Source organism: Doryrhamphus excisus, linkage group LG16 (genome assembly GCF_037039965.1).
Source record: "Doryrhamphus excisus strain RoL-2023G ecotype Guam linkage group LG16, RoL_Dexc_Guam_v1.1, whole genome shotgun sequence".
NCBI lineage: Eukaryota > Metazoa > Chordata > Actinopteri > Syngnathiformes > Syngnathidae > Doryrhamphus > Doryrhamphus excisus.
In genome coordinates, this window is record NC_136372.1 from 6,910,543 (window position 1) to 6,936,928 (window position 26,386).

Consider the following 26,386-nt stretch of genomic DNA (forward strand, 5'->3'; position numbering starts at 1 on the left):
ACTATGAAGACCTCTAAAAAAACATTAACAACATTGCATGGTTTGATATACATGCTGTTATCATGCAATAACACGTACACTGATAACATGTAATAGTTGCAGTATCTTGTAGTATTTTTATCATTTAAACACTACGGACACTTTTCGAGGCACGTTGATACACATACTTAGTATGCTAGACCAATCATGCATGCGTGGGTTTTCTCCGGGTACTCTGGTTTCCTCCCACATTCCAAAAACATGCTAGGCTAATTGGCGACTCCAAATTGTCCATAGGTATGAATGTGAGTGTGAATGGTTGTTTGTCTATATGTGCCCAGTCCAGGGTGTACCCCGCCTCTCGTCCGAAGACAGCTGGGATAGGTTCCAGCACCCCCGCTACCCTCGTGAGGAAAAGCTACAGCTTGGTTAGTCAGTTATGTAAATAGAATAGAGATTTTTGCATCAAAATAGGTATTTCCAATGATGTCCATTGTTAGCCAGTTCATATTAACTAGTTTTCTTGCATTATCATGCACAGAAAAAAAAACACATGTTCATGTTTCACATAAGGATTGTGACTGATGGGCAAAATAAAAAAAAAAGTACAGTTCCCCTTTAAGATCCAACAGTCCAAAATTTAAATTCTTGCAATTTTTCAACTGGTCTTAAAATTCTGATCAGGAGTGTATCTCATTATTATGACTTAATAAATGAATTAAGGATGAAACTTCCTCACTTCCTCATTTGCTCCTACCCTCACCACTGCATGCTGATGCGAGAAATGACAACGCAGCATCTCATTTTCGCCTTCCGTGTCCTACTTCCTTCTTCAAGTTCATTATCATTCCTCCTTAAATGCTCCCTTAATGGCTTCATCCTTAAAAGGTGCAGCGGATCTCTCCGCTGGCAAATGTAATGAAACAAGTGCCAAAAGTGTTTGATTCTTCTCTAGCTCATTTACGGTGAAAGCTTTTATTGTGTTTCTTTGTGCCTCAGCTTCAACTAAACTACTCCCGTTAATTAGTCGGACCTAATTGGCATGCATTTTGATAAGCGAGATTAACTGTAGTTTATCTTCTATGATCATCACGCTTAATTAATGCCAAGACTGGTTGGGAACTACCATGGAACTAATAAGTGTGCTTCGGCACTGGCGTTTAATTGCATGCCTGAAATGGGATTTTAAACACAGCTTTATTGTTCTGACTGGGTGGGTTGCGATTATTATAGCGTAGCTCTTTAGTATTATCATTCTGTGTACAAAATAAAAAAAGCTTTGCAGTTTCTTAAGTTTGGAAGCACTGGGATGACCTAGCAGGAATACTGAAACTCTCCAGTTAATCTCCTCGATCCTCTTAATTGCTTGGCTCTCGTCTCCTGTGCCTGTGTGTGCTCTGCAGGGTTTATTTAGGTAAAAAAAAAAAAAAAAAAAGGCATTCATGTCATTGTCGGGCTCCAGGATGACTTTTAATGAGACACGCGGTTAACGAAGGAAAAAGACATTGGGCGGATGCTGTGGTGCACATCAACAGTAGAGCACACGAGCGCGCATGCTTCCATTACGTAATCACGCCATTAGACATGTTTGAGCTCCGGATGGCAGACAGATGAGTGGGGATGGACACAGTTGGTGTTGTTTTAAGCAGCTGTCCATCTGTTTTGGCTCCATTCGAGTACAGTGCAAAACATAAATAAGTGAAGTAAGCAACCATTATTTGTGTAATAATACAAAAATTAAACAATATAACTGCCTTATTATACAGGATATGTAACGAACTGGACTTTAGCTAACAAGATAGATAGATAGCTGAATACAATGGTAAAGGCGTGTCCTTATGGACCGGCGGTTATGCGGTGGATTTGGAAACTGTGTGTGTTTGTGCCAGTTTGCTTGCTTGGTTGCTTGCTTGCATGACTTTGTCAAACTTGAGTGGGGAGGGGAAGGACATAGAGTGGGGACTATAACATGCCATCCATCCAACACACGGCTGCACATATTTGCTAGAAGAAGGGAGACACCATCTCACCGCTCACATACATTACACAAAAGTACTCCCATAGAAGCAATATTAACTATATTAAATATTTCTTGTACTGGTTTGCTATAGTAGAGTCTGTGGTTAATTTGATAGAAAATACAAGAACATACACATGAATCGTCAGATAAGAATAATAACAACAAGATGAGAAGTGGACAGCGAGTGAGGGCCAACACGTCATCTTCGCTCTCTTTGCACCAGAGTCTGGGGATGTTCTTCACACTCCATCAAAGTAGTATAAGTTGGATAAGTTGTACAGAAAATGGATGGATGGACAATAATCTGTTGTAGAGCTGGATGGAAGCCCTGTAGCATTCACTGTGGGAGTGGAACTGGAGGAGTCCTTATTTATATATACCAATATTTCCGTAGCTTGAGCATAGAAAACTTGTTTACAACCTTCTAAATAGGGTTATAAATGTGTTTTTTAACATTATTATAGCCCTCCAGACATGAAATAACACCCCATATACCTTTATACTTATATAACCCAATATATATAGTATACGTATATATAAACATAGACTCAATGTCTATGGATACAGTGACGTAACATTAGTAACACCTGCTAACCAGTGTGGATTTTGGTTAATCTAGCCCAGGGGTCGGCAACCTTTACTATGAAAAGAGCCATTTTACCCAATGCCCACTGAAGAAAAATAGCCTGGAGCCGCAAAACATATAGTATGTTTAAAACAACATTGGAGGGAATTTGGGGGTATCAAAGTAGTTCAGATAAGAAAAGACGAGTTGGAGTACTCTTGCTAGTATTGGAGATAAACTTACATAAATGTATGTGTAAACTACTGTAAACGTAAAAACAAGTTCCCATGCCGCTGTTTTTAAATTATCTCGAATTTATTTTTTAGATTTGTAGGTAAGTATTACTTGTTTTTCTTCATGTACTGAACTGGATAGCAGTCAGAACTCACTCAGGATGCATTCATGGTCACAGACAAAGTTGGATTTTTTAAAACTCATTACAAAAGACGTGCATTTTCCCCACTCGGGTGTTAAAAATATTCAAGCATCGCAAAGGGAGCCACAATAAAGAGTCTGAAGAGCCACATGCGGCTCTGGAGCCGCAGGTTGCTGACCCCTGATCTAGCCATATGGCAAAAAATCCCTTTGCTAAAATATGCATTTTTTTTTACTAATAATAGGATGGAGTTGCACGGCGGTCGAGTGGTTAGCAGACCTCACAGCTAGGAGACCAGGGTTCAAGTCCACCCTCGGGCATCTCTATGTGGAGTTTGCATATTCTCCCCGTGCATGCGTGGGTTTTCTCCGGGTACTCCGGTTTCCTCCCACATTCCAAAAACATGCTAGGTTAATTGGCGACTCCAAATTGTCCATAGGTATGAATGTGAGTGTGAATGGTTGTTTGTCTATATGTGCCCTGTGATTGGCTGGTGACCAGTCCAGGATGTACCCCGCCTCTCACCTGAAGACAGCTGGGATAGGCTCCAGCACCCTCCACGACCCTCGTGAGGATAAGCGGTAGAAAATGAATGAATAGGATGTAGTCAACAACAAAACAGCGATGATTCATTAATTTAAATTCACCTAATTTTGAAAAATCATGCTAGATCAAAGTCACAAAATTCAAAGCGTAAATCAATAAGCAACAACTGTCAAAATACAAGAACATACACATGAATCGTCAAGAAGAGAAGTGGACAGCGAGTGAGAGCCAACACATCATCTTCGCTCTCTTTGCACCAGAGTCTGGGGATGTTCTTCACACTCCATCATTTAGACATGTGCTGTTTTCATTTGCACACGCTATCAACTACTGGACTGAAATAGCTACTCCTTAATAGACACGTACACAGGAAGAGGTGTGAGGAATAACTTACACAGGGGCTACCCCCCCTTTGGATATATTTACAGTGAAAGAAGGTGTTTAATTATGTTGTAGAGTACACGTCATATGAAAGTCAACTGGAGATGCCTTCAGATGAATAAAAAAGGGAAATATATTATTGATGTACAGTACACTGTAATATCCAAGAATGACTTTGCTACTTGGAGTAGGAGGAAGCCTCACATCCCTCGTACTCTCCAACACCTCATTATTGCTGCGTGCCTCGGGCAGGAGAACATGGCCGACTCGCACCAAAATTCATTAAAGACTAAGACACCGCAGACGGAAATATGATATCTCTATTTAAATCAGAAAGTGGTTAGCGCGCACATTCCACATTTCCACATTCCAAAAACATGCTAGGTTAGCATATTTAAATGTATTAATCCCGAAATTGGCTGCACATCTGTCAAGTGGTTGGTGCGCAGGCCTCACAGCTAGGAGACCCAAGTTCGATTCCACCTTTGGCCATTTCTGTGTGGAGTTTGTCCATAGGTATGAATGTGAGTGTGAATGGTTGTTTGTCTATATGTGCCCTGTGATTGGCTGGCAACCAGTCCAGGGTGTGCCCCGTCTCTCGGCCCAAAGACAGCTGGGATAGGCTCCAGCACCCCCGCGACCCTTGTGAGGATAAGCGGTAGAAAATGAATGAATGAATGATCGACCTCTTACTATAAAACATATATATATATATATATATATATATATAATTAAGGATGACCGATATCAGCATAAAAATGCAAAATCGGTTGATATTAGCTCTATTCTCAAAAAAGTATTACTTAATAATAGTAATAGTTAAAAACAAAATGAATTTTTTTCCGTACTGTAAATGGAAATTTCTGAACTCAAGATTAATTACTTTTTGGAAATCGATAATGCATGTTGATGTAATCACCTTAATGCATAAAGCGAGTCGTTTTGTGAGACATAAAGGGTTATGCATTACTAACTTTAAATTTGATACGTGGGTTAATGCTTTTGCATAATGTAACATGTTGGAAAAAAAACAACGTGATGTAATATGCTTCCAATGAAAATGAATATATGCATTTACTTGGAGCAGCTTAAGAAATAAGAACAGATTGTGATTCTTTAGCCTCTCGGTGTTAGGAACAGCATTTCATGGCGTGTAACAAGTGATCTTTCGACTCTTGAGGCTTAACTTTGTGACCTCCATACTGTATAGGGGATCGCCATCAAAGTTAATTCACTGTATCTTCAGGCCGCGTCGTGTTGATGCGGCGAGGGAAGGTTTTGGCTCCCCGGGCTTAAAGCTGCTATCTGTTCACTTAGCATGACGGGAGATTTGGAATTGCGTAAGCTTGAGAGTAAGGTGGGGGGGCCGGTCATGAAGCTCTTCCAGCTGTTGCTGCAGGTTAGAACTGTGGAGATGTAATGACCTGGGACCGGCGGTTTGATGCCTGGGAGGCAGGACAGTCAGCTCAGTAGCTGAGTTGCAGAAGAAAAAATACAAACAATAAATTGGCGACTCTAAATTGTCCATGGGTATGAATGTGAGTGTGAATGATTCTTCAAAGTCAGCTGGGATAGGCTCCAGCATATCCCCACGGCCCTAATGAGGATAAGTTGTATAGAAAATGGATAGATGGACAATAATCTGTTGTAGAGCTGGATGGAAGCCTTGTAGCATTCACTGTGGGAGCGGAACTGGAGGAGTCCTTATTTATATATACAAATATTTCCGTAGCTTGAGCATAGAAAATCTGTTTACAACCTTCTAAATATGGTTATAAATATGTTTTTTAACATTATTATAGCCCTCCAGACATGACATAACACCCCATACACCTTTATACTTGTATAACCCAATATACGTATATATAAACATAGACTCAATGTCTATGGCTACAGTGACGTAACATTAGCAACACCTGCTAACCAGTGTGGATTTTGGTTAATCTAGCCATATGGCAAAAAAAACCCTTTGCTAAAATATGCATTTTTTTTTACTAATAATAGGATGTAGTCAACAACAAAACAGCAATGATTTATTAATTTGAATTAACTTAATTTTGAAAAATCATGCTAGATCAATGTCACAAAATTCAAAGCGTAAATCGACAAGCAACAACTGTAGGCCGAATTTACAAAGCATTCTTTCCTACGGGGCAGTTGTGATTGTGCCCCACGAACTCTGCCTAGCAACAAGCGAATGAATATGATATAAAGTAGATGTAGCCTAGCTGAGTGATTGGTGCCCCGCTTATTATTAATGACTTGTTATTAGTGACTTGTTATAAAAAATGTAATAAAAAAAAAAAAAAATAAAAAAAAAAATAAAAATAAAAAATAAAAAATAAAAAATAAAAAATAAAAAATAAAAAATAAAAAATAAAAAATAAAAAATAAAAAATAAAAAATAAAAAATAATCAAAACATTTACATTGTTTAAATTGCATCTATAAGTACCACTATCCACACAGTATGACATTTTTCATATCACATTTCGGGGTCAAACTCCTTATTATGTTAGCTATTACAACACAATGCAAGTAGAACCTGAAGACAGAATGACGAATACGAGACCAAAGAAGTGACAAGTCATACTTTTTAGTTAATACGGATGACGGCGTCTCTAATCGAGACAGAAGCAGTAACCTTTGAGGCGAGGAAATAATAAGCATTAAGCTTCCACATGTGCCAATGATGTGATGAGGTAAAGGAAAGGAACAAGGACAATGTCATGTCTCTGCTCACTACCTGTCAGGGTGAAGGATATAAGCTCCTGCGGGGTTTCACGTTATGAATTTACATATATAATTATCAGAATATCCACTACACAAGGAATAGCATGGGGTTTTATTTAGTAGAAAAGCCTGTGTCCTCTTCCTGGTGACATTTTTGGAACATGGACAGTCCCAGCACAGAGGAGCTAAAGTGTGCCTCTGGTAATCTAAGTGACAAACTGCAGCTGATTTACACATGACCTCATTTGGCTGCAGCTGATATTTAACCGCTGAACTGGAAGCAGAGCGGCGCCTTCACTTCGTTCTAATGAGCTCCAATACACGAGCTGTATCAGACATTCAGCCTTGACACGGATAGCCATGCTTACTTTTGATTGACAGATGAATATTAGTCATTGAAAATACTGAAAAATTTTGTTTTTTTCTCACTTTAAGAATGTTTTCAGGATTGTAATCACTATACTTATGATAATCCAACCGTTATGTCAAATAACTTTCATAAGTTCTTGCCTGCACACTCAAAGGCTGGTTATTTTTTGTGGTCCACAAAAGCCTGTAAATATTCACCCATCCATTTTCTGTGGATCCTCACAAGGGTTGCGGGCATGCTGGAGCCTATCCCAGCTGTCTTCAGGCAAGAGGCTGGACTGGTCGCCAGCCAATCACAGGGCACATATAGACAAACAACCATTCACACTCACATTCATACCTATGGACAATTTGGAGTCGCCAATTAACCTAGCATGTTTTTGGAATGTGGGAGGAAACCGGAGTACCCGGAGAAAACCCACGCATGCACGGGGAGAACATGCAAACTCCACACAGAGATGGCCGAGGGTGGAATTGAACACAGGTCTCCTATTTGTGAAGCCTGTGTGCTAATCACTCATACACTGTGCAGCCCCTAAAAGGTTTTATTTCCTTTTGTTTACAAATTTGGATAATAAGAGTTTCAAATTCAATATAGGGGTGTTATTTCATGTCTAGAAGGCTCTAATAATGCTTAAATATTCATTAATTTTCTACCACTTATCCTAACGAGGGTCGCCAGGGTGCTGGAGCCTATCCCAGCTGTCTTCGGGCGAGAGGCGGGGTACACCCTGGACTGGTCGCCAGCCAATCACAGGGCACATATAGACAAACAACCATTCACACTCACATTCATACCTATGGACAATTTGGAGTCGCTAATTAACCTAGCAAGTTTTTGGAATGTGGGAGGAGAACATGTATACTCCACACGAGTTTTCAGAGCGGGGAATTGAACCCAGGTCAATTAGCTGTGTGGCCTGCGCTCTAACCACTCATTCACCGTGCAGCAAGTCTGTAAATAATGCTCATCAAAAAAATTGTCCATCAATTGTGACAGAAAATTTGTACTGCATTCAATTGGAGTTTTTTTTATTTTGTAGCGGTATGGTGGAATCAGTCCTATAAGACTATCGTTGGCTGGCAGAGGTCTCACTCCACTGTATCTGAACGACTGTCGTTTTGCACCTCAAATGACTGAAACCGGTCTGGAGATAATACATATTTGGATCTTTATATTCGCCGACCAGTCAACCGAGCATTGACTGTCGGGACGAGAATATACTGTAGTATATGTAGCTACAATAGGATATACTGTATTCTAAAAAGGAAGAAGTTGTACTAGAAACCTATAAGTCCTCTTTTTCCCTGCAATTTACTCCTCATCTCACCAGTAATTAGGGCCCACGGTGTCATTTGCAGCAGTCCAATTATGGGCAGACCTGGATGCTGATGATGAGTGTGATGAGGAGCAGAGGTGCTGGCGCTGGTCCTACTTGTTTATGTTGATACACGATGAGGGCTTGTAAGAGTTTAACGCGATTGAGCGAGTGAGTGAGTCAGTGTGGAATGCTTACCGGGAAGTGAGTACGTCCCTCAAATTTCCGCAATTTTATGAGAGTATATCTTGAAAAGGGATAATACCATGGAAATGTACTGTAGTACATTGTATAGATTTATTATCCACTGAAAATGACTCGGGCTGCACGGCGAATGAGTGTTTAGTGCGAGGGCCTCACAGCTAGGAGACCTGAGTTCAATTCCACCCTCGGCCATTTGTTCTCACATGTTCTCTCCGTGCATGCGTGGGTTTTCTCCAGGTCCTCCCACATTCCAAAAACATGCTAGGTTAATTAGCGACTCAAAATTGTCCATAGGTATGAATGTGAGTGTGAATGGTTGTTTGTCTATATGTGCCCTGTGATTGGCTGGCGACCAGTCCAGCCCGAAGACAGCTGGGATAGGCTCCAGCACCACATAATGAATGTGCTTTTGGGCATGGAATTCACTAGAGCTGCACAGGTTCTTACTGGAATTCTCTGGTGGATGTTACTTTATCTGGATGGATTAAGTTAATTGTGGATCTTAATCAATTCCATAGTTTGATTCCACATACTGAAATGCTATGGCTTTTTAACGTAGTCCTAGCATATAAGTGTTTCAAATGTAGTTCTTCCCTGTGATCATATTTCTCCATATTTCTCCTTGGATGACATTTTTAGCTAATTGGTTATTTTTAGCCTTATGCATTATTTTAGCTGTTCGACAATTAACTATATCAGCAAGTTTAAGCATTTGTGATTTTAGAAATAAGGAGTTAGTATGTTCTCTGTAGGCGGCATTATGAATTATCCTTACTGACCTTTTTTGCCGTACATTTAAGGAGTGAAGATTGCTTTTATAGTTATTACCCCATATTTCCACACAATAAGTAAGATATGGTTGAACCAGAGAGTAAAAAAAGAGTGTGGAGTGATTTCTGATTGAGAACAAATTTTGCTTTGTTCAATATTGAAATATTTCTGGCCACCTTATGTTTTATATTTGTAATATGAGGTTTCCAGCTCATATTTTCATCTATTGTGATCCCAAGAAAAAATTTTTTTCACAAAAAACACAGACAAAAAAATCCATATTTCATTCACTTTGATGTAAAAAAAATAATAATAATAAGGCCAATGTAGGTAGGGGCTAATGAAACCCCTGCTCAAAATGATTAAGGCAGTGTTATATTACTAAATATACACTAAATATTCACATTTTTGGCCATGTTTACTTTGTGTCGCCATATATTTCGACAATAATTGCTGTGTGTCGACCGCTATACAAGCTGTGCAGTGACTACTATTATTATTATACTATTATTATTATTGCTTGACAAAAATGACACAAACACTTGAAACCGTTCTCCGAATTGTTGAGTAAGGCAAAATGACACGTGATCCAAATGAGCTAGCACATGCTGCAGCCGTGTTGATAATCAGGCCAAAAGACAGATGGTTGGGAAGAGGATTTTCCAAAGCGAGTAAGGGCAACATGCAAAACGTAATCCCCCCGACAGTCACTGAGCCTAAAAATCTATCAGTGACATGAAGTCATATGAAAAAGGAAAGATTAGTAAGGGACCCGCTGTGTGTGTGTGTGTGTGTGTACGTGTGTCAAAGATGGAGGTCTTTTTGTGCGCACGTAACGTGCCCGGGAGACACATTATTTATTTCTCTATAGATGAGTCACTAATTCCGGAGTGGTCCTTGACTGATAATACTGCACTATTTACCACCTCCACTCCACAATGTGCTGAATGAAAGCCCCTTTTCACTCTAATGCTAATACCGACATCTGGCTCTTTCCAACATGTCGATCAGCGAGCGGATCAAAGCGGACGGATGACGCCTTTCACGCGCCAGGGCGGACACTGGGGTCGAGCGTGGAGCAAAAGAAGGTGACGATGTTGTGTATATGGGTGTGTGTGTATGTGTGAGAGAGAAAGTGATGACAGCTCTCTGATTCAGAAGCTGATGGGCAGAGATGGAGGAGTAGTGGTGACATGGATGGATGGATGGATGGACGGCTTTTTATGAGTCATAATCGCTCAGAAGGCCGTCAGTTGACATGTGACTGCATCTCACAATTTAAAAACGTGGTTTACACCAATCTGAGCATCATTCACTCATTCATTTTCTACTGAATATCCTCACGAGGGTCAGGAAAAAGGCGGGCTACACTGGTCGCCAGCCAATCACAGGGCACATATAGACAAACAACCATTCACACTCACATTCATATCTATGGTCAATTTGGAGTCGCCAATTAACCTAGCATGTTTTTGGAATGTGGGAGGAAACCGGAGTACCCGGAGAAAAAACACGCATGCAAGAAGGAAACATGCAAACTCCACACAAAGATGGCCGAGGGTGGAATTGAACCCAGGTCTCCTAGCTGTGAGGTCTGCACGCTAACCACATGACCGCCATGCAGCCCTCCAATCTCAGCATCTCGACTGATAATAGTGAACTGACCCCAGAGCTTTTCTTCCTATCACTCAGTAGTATGTATTATTTATATGAGAAATATGAGGAATCATACTGACATTGGAGGTGTTTCTTATATGTAGGTCAATACACAAAACTGCACAATATTGGTCATTCATTCATTCATTCATTCATTTTCTACTGCTTATCCTCACAAGAGTTGTGGGGGTGCTGGAGCCTATCCCAGCTGTCTTCGGGCGAGAGGCGGGGTACACCCTGGATTGGTCGCCAGCCAATCACAGGGCACATATAGACAAACAACCATTCACACTCACATTCATACCTATGGACAATTTGGAGTCACCAATTAACCTAGCATGTTTTTGGAATGTGGGAGGAAACCGGAGTACCCGGAGAAAACCCACGCATGCACGGGGAGAACATGCAAACTCCACATAGATATGGGGTGGAATTGAACTTGGGTCTCCTAGCTGTGAGGCCTGCGTGCTAACGACTTATATTGAATGGTATCAAAATAACATGATCTACATCTACTTTGTAATTCATTCAAAACAGTCTTTTCATAGTCAAATGCAAAATATTTGCAAGTTTTCTTTGCATATTTTAATGCAAATTGGCATTGCAGTGATAACCTTTTCTAGTGTTGGGTAGTTAAGACTCCACTGCTTAAGACGTGCTAGCAGACAGACATAAGGGCAGCCGCCGGCTCTGCTTGACCTCTACCTCTCCATTAATGACCATAGGGAAGTGCAAGCTCAAGGTCCACTGTCTGGGGTACTGTGTGAGGTGCAGTCACTTGCCCACTACAAACATAGATAACATTTCCCCAGCAAGGGGTTTGGCAAGGGAGGGGGGGGGACACAGAGGTCAGACGTCACCACCCTGCTGGGCTTGTGTGAAAGACACGCAAATGAAGTCCACCGTTATTGCACCTGATGTGTTGATGTAAAGAGCAGCTTGTACAACAACGACAACAAATACTACGTCACATGGGGGATACAATGGTTGGTTAAGGACTCTATTTTTAAGTGTAATACAGTCCAAAAACAGCAACAGGGAATCAGTTAGGGCTGGAACTAAGGATTATTATCTTGGCAAATGAATCTGGAGCTTGTTGTTTCGGATAATTGAATCATTGTGGTGGGTTCAGGCTGTACGGCGGACAAGTGGTTAGCGAGTTCGATTCCACCCTCTGCCATCTCTGTGTGGAGTTTGCATGTTCGTTATCCTCATGAGGGTCGCAGGCAAAAATGACCATTTACAGTATGAAAACCTATTTTAACTGTTATTAAGTAATACTTTTTCAAGAATAGACCTGATATCAACTGATATTGCTTTTTTATGCTAAAATCGGACATCCCTAATTTTATGTGTATGTTTTATAGTAAGATGTCGATCATTCATTCATTCATTTTCTTCCGCTTATCCTCACGAGGGTCACAGGGGTGCCGGAGCATATCCCAGCTGTCTTCGGGCAAGAGGCGGAGTACACCCTGGACTGGTCACCAGCCAATCATAAGACACATCTAGACAAACAACCATTCACACTCACATTCATACCTATGGACAATTTGGAGTCGCTAATTAACCTAGCATGTTTTTGGAATGTGGGAGGAAACCGTAGTACCCGGAGAAAACCCACACAAACTCCCCACAGAGATGGCCAAGGGTGGAATTGAACTCGGCCTCGTGGGCTAACCCCTCGGCAGCTGAGGTCAATCATGTTGACTTATAACTTACTATACTTATTATACTAAATTCATGTACAATATACATAAATACTCATATTTAGACAGTATATATTTTAAGCTGCATGGTGGTTGAGTGGTTAGCACCCAGGCACCACAACTAGGAGACCCAAGTTCGATTTTACCCTTGGCCATTCCTGTGTGGAGTTTGTCCATAGGTATGAATGTGAGTGTCGCAGGGGTGATGGAGCCTATCCCAGCTGTCTTCGGGCACCCCGGACTGGTCGCCAACCAATCACAGGGCACATATAGACAAACAACCATTCACACTCACATTCATACCTATGGACAATTTGGAGTCGCCAATTAACCTAGCATGTTTTTGGAATGTGGGAGGAAACCGGAGTACCCGGAGAAAACCCACGTATGCACAAGGAGAACGTGCAAACTCCACATAGAGATGCACGAGGGTGGAATCGAACTCGGGTCTCCTAGCTGTGAGACCTAGCTGTGAGTGTTTGTTGTCGTAAGAGTCGCAATGTTTAGCGCTGACGCACATTGATTGATTGATTGGGTGGTCAACACTGAAATGATGTGTCCAATAGAAAATATGCTGTCAATTAATTTTCATCGGGCCGAGTGGTTAGCGCGCAGGCAACACTGCTAGGAGACCCGAATTCGATTCCACCCTCGTGCATCTTTATGTGGAGTTTGCGCGTTCTCCTCGTGCATGCGTGGGTTTTCTGGGTACTCCGGTTTCCTCCCACATTCCAAAAACACGCTCGGTTAATTGGCGACAAACACTTCTGGGAAAGTGGAGAGAAACGAGGGATAGAGATATGAAGAAAACGGAAAAGCGATAGAAGTGGAAGTTATCGTATTATTCATCTGTGTATGGCTTCAAAACAGATGTAAACGTATTCCACTTTTATATCTCATGTGCGTCAATCATTTATCAATTCCACACTATTGAAATGACCAAAGCAGCCAGTGAGTGACATACGTATAACATACAGTAGAAGAAAGTCAAGCATGGTACTTACGTCTGTATCGGGACCTTTGTCAGCTCCGGGACAGGAGAAGCTTACAAACTCATGGCACCGCTTGTGAACCACAAAACAGCACACTGAAAGAAGAGACGAGGAGAAAGCGACATTAATAAGCGACATGTCAATCAACCGCAGTGGGGATGTTGACAAGCTCAAACGCATGCAAACACACCCACACTCTATCCTACACACCAGTACTCGTTTGTGGGTTCTGCAGGCTTGGTTTTGTCTCTAAGTCACACTGGACACAAGTCCAGGAGGTTGTGTTCTTGATAATGAGCATGTTCCTTCGGTATAATGAGTGTTTGCACAAACAAGGCCAGTCCAAGCCTCATACTCTGGGAGTGTGTCAGAGATGAATTTGCCCTCGCTGGAGGAGCAGTGGCGGCGCACCCGGGACATATTCATCTCTTTCACTAATAAAGAGGAAATGAAGCAGCCAGGAAGAGAAAAGGGATAAACAGCTCAGCAAAAAAAAAAAAAAAAAGTTACCCCCACACTTGTCATTTTTATGATAAAACGATCCACAAAAATAAACCGTACATGCAAGCTGGATTTAGTGAAGATACAAGTGGAACAAACAAGCTTGCAGAAAATAAAGAGGACACATGGCACACATAAAACTTCTATGTTGGATTACATTCCCATGATTTGCAAAAATATAAGCTACAGCACACTGAAAATGGGTCGCACGGTGGACGAGTGGTTGGCATGGTGGCCACACAGTCAAGAGATTGGGAAGACCTGAGTTCAAATCTCCAAAAACATGTTAATTGGCGACTCCAAATTGTCCATAGGTATGAATGTGAGTGTGAATGGTTGTTTGTCTATATGTGCCCTTTGATTGGCTGTCCACCAGTCCAGGGTGCCCGAAGACAGCTGGGATAGGCTCCAGCACTCCCGCGAACCTCGTGAGTATAAGCGATAGAAAATGAATGAATGAATAAGCCACAACACACTGAAAATGGGTCGCACGGTGGACGAGTGGTTAGCATGGTAGCCACACAATCAAGAGATTGGGAAGACCTTAGTTCAAATCTCCAAAAACATGTTAATTGACGACTCTAAATTGTCCATAGGTATGAATGTGAGTGTGAATGGTTGTTTGTCTATATGTGCCCTGTGGTTGGCTGGCGACCAGTCCAGTCCAAAGACAGCTGGGATAGTCTCCAGCATACCCGCCACCACAGTGAGGATAAGTGGCACAGAAAATGGATGGATGGACACTGGATGGTTGTCATTTATCTGTTTATTTGTGTTGAAAACAACTAGAAAATTGTCCATAGGTATGAATGTGAGTGTGAATGGTTGTTTGTCTATATGTGCCCTGTGATTGGCTGGCGACCAGTCCAGGGTGTACCCCGCCTCTCGCCCAAAAACAGCTGGGATAGGCTCCAGCAACCCCTGCTACCCGCGTGATAAGCGGTAGAAAATGAATGAATGAATGAATGAATAATCCCAGTTTTCAAATTAATTCATCTTGATTAATCACCACATACCAGGAAGAACGCTGTCAATGCAAACATGTGAGTCTACCTTATTTTATTTTTTTCCAAGATAGCTTATTTTTTACTATAGTGAGTAATACAAGTACTAAGTGTATAGGTGACCATAGGGGTGTTATTCACTTCTGTAGGGCTTTAATAATGGTAAAAAAAACCCTGTATTTACAAGGTTTTCTATGTTGTAACTCCAAATCTATTCAATGTATTAAAACACAATGTAATTTTTGGGCTTGTTAAGGCTTACATTCAGGCTCCTTATACGTTCTTTAAATCCAAAAGTGGGTAAATATATATATATATATCTATATATCTATATATAGATATATATATATCTAAAACAGACCACAGCCTCTTTTAATCCATGAGAGAAAAGCAAAGTAGTTTTTTGGGATGGAAGGCTTTAAAGATCTCAGCTGTCAAAGGAATGTAAAACAGCTTTTGCATCAGTGCAAAAGAGAAGCACATGCATCATTCTCTGTGAGATGTCACATTTTGTTGAAATAAGAATTCACTGTGAATGATCGGGTTTTTCCTTTTCTCGCCACTGCCTACATAGAACATACTGTATGAATCAGGAATAACGTCAGTCGGCGCTTCCACACCTTTGAACCACACACATACATGCACACACACACACACACACTGGTGGTGACAATCACAGTAGTGGAATCTAATCATTGTTTCCGATAACAGCGAAGGGAAAAAAGGCTGTACGTCAACATTAGCGTCATGCAGTCATATGATGTCATACTCGGGATGAGCATGCAGGCATCAGGCTTCTTCATGATGGCAGCTTGGCCTTTGCATTTGGAACCATGCCCACAGAAAGAAGGAAAACCCTGCTTTTGGTTAAGATTGCAAGGTCGTTGAATCTGGAGTGAGGACAAGTATGCAGTTTTACAGATCAGTCCTGCCAAGCTTTAAGACATTATTCCAATCAGCGTCCTTTGAATTATGGAGCCATGAGCTACAGAAAGTAAGATGCCATACTACCGCAAATGCACTTTTATTGGAACTGAGAAACACATCTTTGCTTTGAACAAAAGATATTTCCATGACATGATTCAAATGACGGTGGTTGAGTGGTTAGCGCGCAGGCCACACAGCTAGGAGACCTGAGTTTGATTCCACCTTTGGGCATCTCTGTGTGGAGTTTGCATGTTCTGCAGTTTCCTCCCACATTCCAAAAACATGCTAGGTTAATTGGCGACTCCAAATTGTCCATAGGTATGAATGTGAGTGTGAATGGTTGTTTGTCTATATGTGCCCTGTGATTGACTGGCGACCAGTCAAGGGTGTACCCCGCCTCTCGCCCGAAGACAGCTGGGATAGGCTCCAGCACCCCCGCGACCCTCGTGAGGATAAGAGGTAGAAAATTAATGAATGAATGAATAATCCCAGTTTTCAAATTAATTAATCTTGATTAATCACCATATACTAGGAAGTACTCTGTCAATGCAAACGTGTGAGTCTACCTTATTTTATTTGTGTCTAAGATAGCTTATTTTCTACTATAGTGGGGTCCAGGGTGTACCCCGCCTCTCGGCCGAAAACAGCCGGGATAGGCTCCAGCACACCCGCGACCCTCGTGAGGAAAAGCGGTAGAAAATGAATGAATGAAGGAATGAATGATTGAAATGATGGACGGATGAGTGGTTAGCGCGCAGGCCACACAGCTAGGAGACCCGGGTTTGATTCCACCTTTGGGCATCTATGTGTGGAGTTTGCATGTTATCCGGTTTCCTCCCACATTCCAAAACCATGCTAGGTCAATTGGCGACTCCAAATTGTCCATAGGTATGAATGTGAGTGTGAATGGTTGTTTGTCTATATGTGCCCTGTGATTGGCTGGCAACCAGTCCAGGGTGTACCCCGCCTCTCGCTCAAAGACAGCTGGGATAGGCTCCAGCACGCCCGCGACCTATGGACCTATGGACAATTTAGAGTCGCCAATTAACGTAGCCGAAGGTGGAATTGAACTCGGGTCTCCTAGCTGTGAGCCTGCCTGCTAACAACTTGGGCACAGTGAATTTACTTTTTTTGAATTTAATTTTATTGTGAATTTCTACCGCTTATCCTCACGAGGGTCGTGGGGGTGCTGGAGCCTATCCCAGTTCTCTTGGGGAGTCTTGGGCGAGAGGCGGGGTACACCCTGGACTGGTCGCCAGCCAATCACAGGGCACATATAGACAAACAACCATTCACACTCACATTCACATTCATACCTATGGACAATTTGGAGTCACCAATTAACATGTTTTTGGAGATTTGAACTCAGGTCTTCCCAATCTCCCGACTGTGTGACCACCATGCTAACCACTTGACACCGTGCGACACATTTTCAGTGTGTTGTAGCTTATTCATTCAAACAACCATTCACATTCATACCTATGGACAATTTGGAGTCGCCAATTAACCTAGCATGTACGGGGAGAACAGGGTGGAATTGAACTCAGGTCTCCTAGCTGTGAGTCCTTCATGCTAACCACTTGTCCGCAGTAAATGTGAATGTAAACACAGTCATGTCAATACATACAAACATTAGCATATAAGCACTAAATCAGAAATGCAATACAAATGCCGGCAAAAAAAAGCTTGTTCAGCATGTTAAACAGGATAATTGGCAATCGAGCACTAATCCTTAGTTTCCTTTGAAACTTGTTCATGTAATTGGATTTGACAGATGGTACATTCAATATTCACGTTCAATATTTCTCTCATGTGAAACAGTTTGTCTAACAAACCACCTGGCCTGTCTGGTTACAATTTAGCATCATGTTAGCACGCACACAAGGGGACTGCGGTAAATGACAGAGGTCGAATCCATATATCGTACAACAAACTAATAGCATTATCTTGACAGCGGAAGAACAAAGTAAGAAATATAACAGGAGTGCCTCATTAAAAGAAGTACTTTTAATTCCTCTCTCGTAAATCTCCATTTTTATGACTCATGTGTTGACTGGTAAACTAGAAAGGAGTGCAACACTCTCTCCGGATGCTTTCTTGCAAATATTGAGGAGTGTGTGAAACGGTTGGAGCAGAGGTGACACAGTGACATACTGTATCGTCAGGGATGTTAGGATTAATTACCGGGAGCTTTGTTTTAACAGACTAATTGCCTCAGCGCGGAGATAAGGGCATTACAAAGCAGCTTACACTACCCAAAATGCTTCAGTGTGTTTGTAGAAATGACAAAATGCTCATTATGCATCATGTTTGTATGACAACAAAAGCTCACATGGTATATCGGTAATCCTCTTCATCCTCATTGACCCTTTCTTGTGTATTTTAGAAAGAGCTAATCTGGTAGAATTGGTGAAATTATAATAGAATTATAGCAATCCCCTTGGAGATAACGAAATTAGACAGAGAAGCCACCTGCAGTGCCAGATCAGCTCAACACCCTCCAGACACATTTTGTCAATCTGGAACCCAAAAGTGCATCAAAAAAGACAAAAAGAGGTTTAAATTATCAGTTATTAATTAATGTATAGTACACTAGTAGTTTTCCAGCAGGTACTCATTTTCCAGCAAAAAGGGAGAAGGCGAGTGTGGTTATTTTTAGGTCGGAACAAAGAGTATTGAACCCCACTGAGGTGGAGACGTGAGGGAAGACATTTCCTCTCCACTCGGTCCGATGGATAGTTATAATTACCCAGGTGGCCGTTTGCTGATACATGCAAACAAACACGGGCGTATCTCAGATTAGTGTGAGTGAATGATGAATGAATTCTTGTCATCAGCTCAAGAGTGGTGGAAAAAAAAATGATGAGGGATTCATACAATGGGCTGGAGGGAGCACGGCGCAGAACCGTACTCCCTCCCTGTGTCGAGTTCTCATGAAAATTTAAGGGAGTTCAAAGTTGAAGCTTACAGAGGAGTCATATCTGGTTACTACCTCAACCACTTCCACTCACCTTCCCCCATTACAGGTATACATGGACAACCTTGCAGGTGACACAGTACATTCTTGAAGGAGGGGGTGACTTCAGCAAATTAGGCGGCAGAAGTGGGATTGCTACTCAACACCATGAAGTGCTATCATAGAGCAAAGCTATAAATTACTGGTAACTTTGTTGATTAATAAACATTCGGACAATCTTGTAAGCTATAGTACAGTCTTGAGAAAGTATTTTCTTTTTTAGAAATTTAGGCGTTAGAAGTGGGATTGCTACTCTACACCATGAAGCCATCTATCATGGAGCAAAGCTGTAATTTACTGGTAACTTTGTTGATTAATAAACATTTGGAGAATCTTAGGTGTTTTTTTTTTGTTTTTTTTAGAAAATTAGGCGTCAGAAGTGGGATTGCTACTCAACACCATTAAGCCATCTATCATGGAGCAAAGCTGTAATTTACTGGTAACTTTGTTGATGAATAAACATTTGGACAATCTTGTAAATTAGTACAATATTGAGAAGGTGTTTTTAGAAAATTTGGTGTCAGAAGTGGGATTGCTACTGTACACCATGAAGCCATCTATCATGGAGTAAAGCTGTAGTTTACTGGTAACTTTGTTGATTAATAAACATTTGGACAATCTTGTAAGCTATAGTACAGTCTTGAGAAAGTATTTTCTTTTTTAGAAATTTAGGCGTTAGAAGTGGGATTGCTACTGTACACCATGAAGCCATCTATCATGGACAAAACTGTAATTTGGTAACTTTGATGATAAATAAACATTTGGACAATCTTGTAAGCTATAGTACAGTCTTGAGAAGGTATTTTCTTTTTTTAAAATTTAGGCGTTAGAAGTGGGATTGTTACTGTACACTATGAAGCCATCTATCATGGAGGAAAGCTGTAATTTACTGGTAACTTTGTTGATTAATAAACACTTGGAGAATCTTATAAATTAGTACAGTCTAGAGAAGGTGTTTTTGGAAAATTAGGCATTAGAAGTGGGATTGCTACTCTACACCATGAAGCCATCTATCATGGAGCAAAGCTGTAATTTACTGGTAACTGTTGATTAATAAACATTTGGACAATCTTGTAAGCTATAGTACAGTCTTGAGAAAGTATTTTCTTTTTTAGAAATTTAGGCGTTAGAAGTGGGATTGCTACTGTACACAATGAAGCCATCTATCATGGAGCAAAGCTGTAATTTACTGGTAACTTTGTTGATTAATAAACATTTGGACAATCTTGTAAGCTATAGTACAGTCTTGAGAAAGTATTTTCTTTTTTAGAAATTTAGGCGTTAGAAGTGGGATTGCTACTGTACACAATGAAGCCATCTATCATGGAGCAAAGCTGTAATTTACTGGTAACTTTGTTGATTAATAAACATTTGGACAATCTTGTAAGCTATAGTACAGTCTTGAGAAGGTGTTTTTAGAAAATTAGGTGTTAGAAGTGGGATTGCTACTCTACACCATGAAGCCATCTATCATGGACCAAACTGTAATTTACTGGTAACTTTGTTGATTAATAAACATTTGGAGAATCTTAGGTGTTTTTTTGTGTTTTTTTTTTAGAAAATTAGGCGTCAGAAGTGGGATTGCTACTCAACACCATTAAGCCATCTATCATGGAGCAAAGCTGTAATTTACTGGTAACTTTGTTGATGAATAAACATATGGACAATCTTGTAAATTAGTACAATATTGAGAAGGTGTTTTTAGAAAATTTGGTGTCAGAAGTGGGATTGCTACTGTACACCATGAAGCCATCTATCATGGAGTAAAGCTGTAATTTACTGGTAACTTTGTTGATTAATAAACATTTGGACAATCTTGTAAGCTACAGTACAGTCTTGAGAAGTTATTTTCTTTTTTAGAAATTTAGGTGTTAGAAGTGGGATTGCTACTGTACACAATGAAGCCATCTATCATGGAGCAAAGCTGTAATTTACTGGTAACTTTGTTGATTAATAAACATTTGGACAATCTTTTAAGCTATAGTACAGTCTTGAGAAGGTATTTTCTTTTTTAGAAATTTAGGCGTTAGAAGTGGGATTGCTACTGTACGCTATCAAGCCATCTATCATGGAGCACATCTGTAGTTTATTGGTAATATTTTTTTATTAATAAACATTTGGACAATCTTGAAAGCTATAGCACAGTCTTGAGAATGTATTTTTTAAAATTAAGCGTTAGAAGTGGGATTGCTACTCAACACTATGAAGCCATCTATCATGGAGCAAAGCTGTAATTTACTGGTAACTTTGTTGATTAATAAACATTTGGACAATCTTGTAAGCTATAGTACAGTCTTGAGAAGGTGTTTTTAGAAAATTAGGTGTTAGAAGTGGGATCGCTGTTGTACACCATGAAGCCATCTATCATGGAGCAAAGCTGTAATTTACTGGTAACTTTGTTGATTAATAAACATTTGGACAATCTTGTAAGCTATAGTACAGTCTTGAGAAGGTGTTTTTAGAAAATTAGGTGTTAGAAGTGGGATCGCTGTTGTACACCATGAAGCCATCTATCATGGAGCAAAGCTGTAATTTACTGGTAACTTTGTTGATTAATAAACATTTGGACAATCCTGTAAGTTATAGTACTGTCTTGAGAAGGTGTCTTTAGAAAATTAGGTGTCAGAAGAGGGATTGCTACTCTATAGCATGAAGCTGTAATTTACTGGAAACTTGTTGATTAATAAACATATGGACAATCTTGTAAAATAGTACAGTCTTGAGAAGCTGTCAGAAGTGGGATTACTGCCCTCTAAGTCAATAACTGCATTCTCAGTTGCAAAGACCATTAAAAGAGGTGCTCGCCATGTGATCATGCAACTGTGTTACATTTTGAATTAGCCATATTCTTGAAGCTCATACATTTTCACTGTGTGTTAATTTCCCAAAGTACGTTCTTGTGTATGTCCTGGGTCATATGAGCACCAATCCAGTTTGAGTTGATTCACAAATGAAGTGGTCTTTCAGTCATGGAAACTGCACAATAAAATGATGATGATTTTTTTTTAAACAATTTCAAATTGTACCATCCCCACAAATTCAAAACATGTTTTTACAATCAAATTTTACTAAATTTAGTGACAATACTGCAGGCCACAGTAGAGTTTTGAGGGAAGCTTGGCATTAGAAGTGGGATCACGAGCCAGACACCAGTCAGACAAATAGTTTATATGTTCTGTTTTTTTCTTGATGGTTTTATTTTTTAAATACTTTTTTATAGAAAGTGATAAAAATGTCTTGGTTTTCATTGTTTTTTTTGGGCAGGGTCACTGTGATGCATGTGACTTTGTGGCCTTTTTCAATCATGCATCCATCCATCCATTTCCTATGCCGCTGATCCTCACTAGGGTCGCGGGTATGCTGGAGCCTATTCCAGCTGTCTTTGGGCCAGAGGCGGGGTACACCCTGGACTGGTCGCCAACCAATTACAGGGCACATATAGACAAACAACCATGCTTTTTGAATTAGTATTGGCAAAAAGTTGTCGTATTCATTTATGTATACCTATTCATTTACTGCATCTCTTATAAGTGCTGTGTATTTTAGAGCCATGGCTGTAATGATTATAAAGGAAATACAGGTACAGTAATTGGAGGAACACTACAGGTTTCTCCACCCATGGGATATTTTCGATACAAGCAGCATTTTCCTACAGACAAACAGGAAAGGAAGAGATCGGGAGCAACAACAAAAGCCAGAAGGTTTACAATTAGCGAGGCTCAAGTGGCGGAGATGCACAAAGGACAAAGACACATTCAATGTGACAAAATATGACCTCCAAAGCTGTAAGGCAGTACACAAAAAAAAAAGAAAAATCTTCCTTTTTGACACAAAGCAGTAAAAGTTCTCAAGGATTTTGTGCGCTCAATCATCACCCACAACCACAACATTCATGAATACAATACAGCAACACAATTAAAAAAAAAAGCACTGCAACGCTATGACTACACAAAAGACTACATGTAGACAAGTTAGACGTACATAGCCTTCCACACTGGGTTGCTAAAGGTTGACAGGCAATGCCAGTTATCACCTCAGCTCCCTGCCTCCTGAGATCTGTGTTTGATTATGCATGTCTGGGAGGCTTGTTAAAGCAGACACGGGAGTGTGGTTATGACATCCCTTGGGAGTTTTGTTGTTTTTTTTTTGTATGTTCGAATTTGTCGTTCGACTTTGACTTCATAGAAACAGTCAGTGACAAACACGCATAGTCCATCACGCAAATCTACGTTTCAGGGGAAAAGATTTATGACTTTGACTCGCATAGAGGACATGTTTCATGTAATAACTACAAAAAAGGTCACAGATGCAAAGTATACTCCCTGCAGGCTGAAAAACATAAAAAGCATTTCAAGTATTCTGAATCAATTATGAAGTCGTTTCCCAAAACATTCAGGTTCCAGTAAACAAAAAGTCGACTCAAAAGAAAGTTAACAGCCTATTGAATCTATCACAATTGAAGGCAAACATTTATCGGAAGTGATGCTGCTAAGTACATATGTTTGTCACAATACCAAAATTTTCAATTCCTGATACTTATTCAATACCCAGATAAAACAGTAAATTATTTGACATCATTCTCCTTCAAAACCTTTTTTGTACAGAATTTAAATTGTGGGCTGCACGGCTGGCGAGTGGTTAGCGCACAGGCCTCACAGCTAGGAGACCCAGGTTCAATTCCACCCTCTGCCATCTCTGTGTGGAGTTTGCATGTTCTCCCCGTGCATGCGTGGGTAATGTCCCTCTGATGTACTCCATCCTGATCCTATCCATCCTGGTCACTCCCAATGAGAACCTCAGCATCCTCATCTCTGCTACCTCCAGTTCTGCTTCCTGTCATTTCCTCAGTGGCATTGTCTCCAGACCAAACAACATGGCTGGTTTCACCACAGTTTTGCACACCATTCCTTTCAATTTAGCTAAAAGTCTTAAAAATAATGTGTATAAATAATTTTGAGAGGCTGCACGGCGATCGTGTGGTTAGCGCGCAGGCCTCACAGCTAGGAGACCCGAGTTCAATTCCCCCCTCGGCCATCTCTGTGTGGAGTTTGCATGTTCTCCCAGTGTATGCGTGAGTTTTCCATTTTTTTTCCAATATTTATCATTTTACTTTATTTGTTTTTGTGGATATAATATGCAGTATTTTCCGGACTATAAGTCGCACTTTTTTCATAGGTTGGCCATTGTGTTAACCATTGTGTTAGCATATCTTACACCTATTCAGCCTGTTTTCTATTCTTTTATTGTTAGAACTTGCCTTCCAAGAGGATGTAATGTCTGTTTTGGTCAAGTAGTTAGTCGCAAAAAATGCGACTAATACTCCAGTGCGACTTATGTATGTTTTTTTTTACCGAATTATGCATTTTTGGCCTTGTACGACTTATACTACGGAGGGAATTATAGTCCAGAGTGGATAGTGCACAGGCCAAACAGCTTGTTCAATTCCACCCTCGGACATCTCTATGTGGAGTTTGCATGTTCTCCCCGTGCATGTGTGGGTTTTTTCCGGTTTCCTCCCACATTCCAAAAACATGCTAGGCTAATTAGCGACTCCAAATTGTCCATAGGTATGAATGTGAGTGTGAATGGTTGTTTGTCTATATGTGCCCTGTGATTGGCTGGCGACCAGTCCGGGGTGTACCACGCCTCTCGCCCGAAGACAGCTGGGATAGGTTCCAGCAGCCCCGCGACCTTGTGAGGATAAGCAGTAGAAAATGAATGAATGAATTTAAATTGCAGTAACAGCTGTAGTTGAGTTTGTAGTGTTCATGCACTTCTTGAAAGTATGTTTGCTTCGCTCAATCTACAGTAGTTCTGAAATTGCTCCTCTTATACCCATCAAATGTTGGGTACTTTGCAGAGAAAGCTTGGTGCTTGTTTTGAAAATGTCTTTCAGCGGTGCAAATATCTCACCACATGTCAAGCACACAGATAAGAGAGTTTCATTGGCGGTGAAGGCAAAGAAATATGTTCACTCAGAATTAACCTCTATTAGCTATTATCAATCCTAGACCCACTATTTTAGAAAATGGGGTTTGTTTGTAGTTAGGAAGCACTTTGGGCGGGTGACCAATCACAGCCAAGTGAGGCGGGCTGTGGGTAGAATAAATGAACAGATCGTTTTGGCGGGAAAGCACAAATCCAAGGAAATTGCTACTGTACACCACGAAGCCATCTATCATGGAGCAAAGCTGTAATTTACTGGTAATTATGGAAATCCAAGGAAAAACAGCTGGAATAGGTCCATATTCTGGAAGATCGAGGAAGTTTTCTGTTTGGGTTATTGTGTGTAGCTGCTCTATAAGAGTCCACAACTCAATGCAAAGGGTAACTTAGGTAACTTTGTTGATTAATAGACATTTGACCAAGCTTGTAAGCTATAGTCCAGTCTTGAGAAGATGTTTTTAGAAAGTTAGGCCTTAGAAGTGGGGTTGCTACTCGACACCATGAAGCTATCTATCATGGCGCAGATCGTTTTGGCGGGAAGCACAAATCCAAGGAAAAACAGCTGGAATAAGTCCATATTCTGGAAGATCTGGAAAGTTTTCAGTTCGGGTTATTGTGTGTAGTTACTTTGGTAACTTTATTGATTAATAAACATTTGGACAATCTTGAGAAGGTGTTTTTAGAAAATTAGGTGTCTGAAGAGGGATTTCTCCTCTGCACCATGAAGCCATCTATCTTGGAGGAAAGCTGTAATTTACTGGTAACTTTGTTGATTAATAAACATTTGACCAAGCTTGTAAGCTATAGTACAGTCTTGAGAAGATGTTTTTAGAAAGTTAAGCGTTAGAAGTGGGATGGCTACTCTACACCATGAAAGAAGAACAAATTCAAGGAAAAACACCTGGAATTGGTCCATATTCTGGAAGATCTAGAAAGTTTTCATTTTGGGTTATTGTGTGTAGCTGCTCTATAGGAGTCCACAACTCAATACAAAGGGTTGAAAAAATAGCACAATAGGTCCCCTTTAAGTCAAAACATAAAAACATGACTGTTTTAAACATTTCTGTTAAATATTATGATGGTTTTCAAACTTGATACTTTTTAGCTTCTGACAGACATTACACGCACAACAGGCATGCATTTTGAGCGTCTGAAAGACCACCCACAAACATTTTTGTCCAGTCTTGTCTCATCAACAAGAACTCGCACACATCTCATTGTGTTGTAGTCATCCAAGAGCCATGTTTAGCTCATCATCTTCATTTTAACGTCATGAAAAGAGGCGTGAGAATTGTCATCATTGACGAAAGCAACACTGGTCACTATGGTTGAGGACACGATCTAGCTACTGTGATCAGTGGTCAAGGATTTCA

General features: G+C 40.6%; 1 protein-coding gene across 1 annotated transcript in view; it reads right to left on the minus strand.

The window, feature by feature from the left end:
• prkcab (protein kinase C, alpha, b) overlaps window positions 1-26,386 on the minus strand; it is a 105,783-nt gene that overhangs the window by 52,825 nt on the left and 26,572 nt on the right. Inside the window, 1 exon segment of the mRNA XM_058048973.2 lies at window positions 13,632-13,714. Coding sequence (XP_057904956.2) covers window positions 13,632-13,714 — 83 coding nt within the window.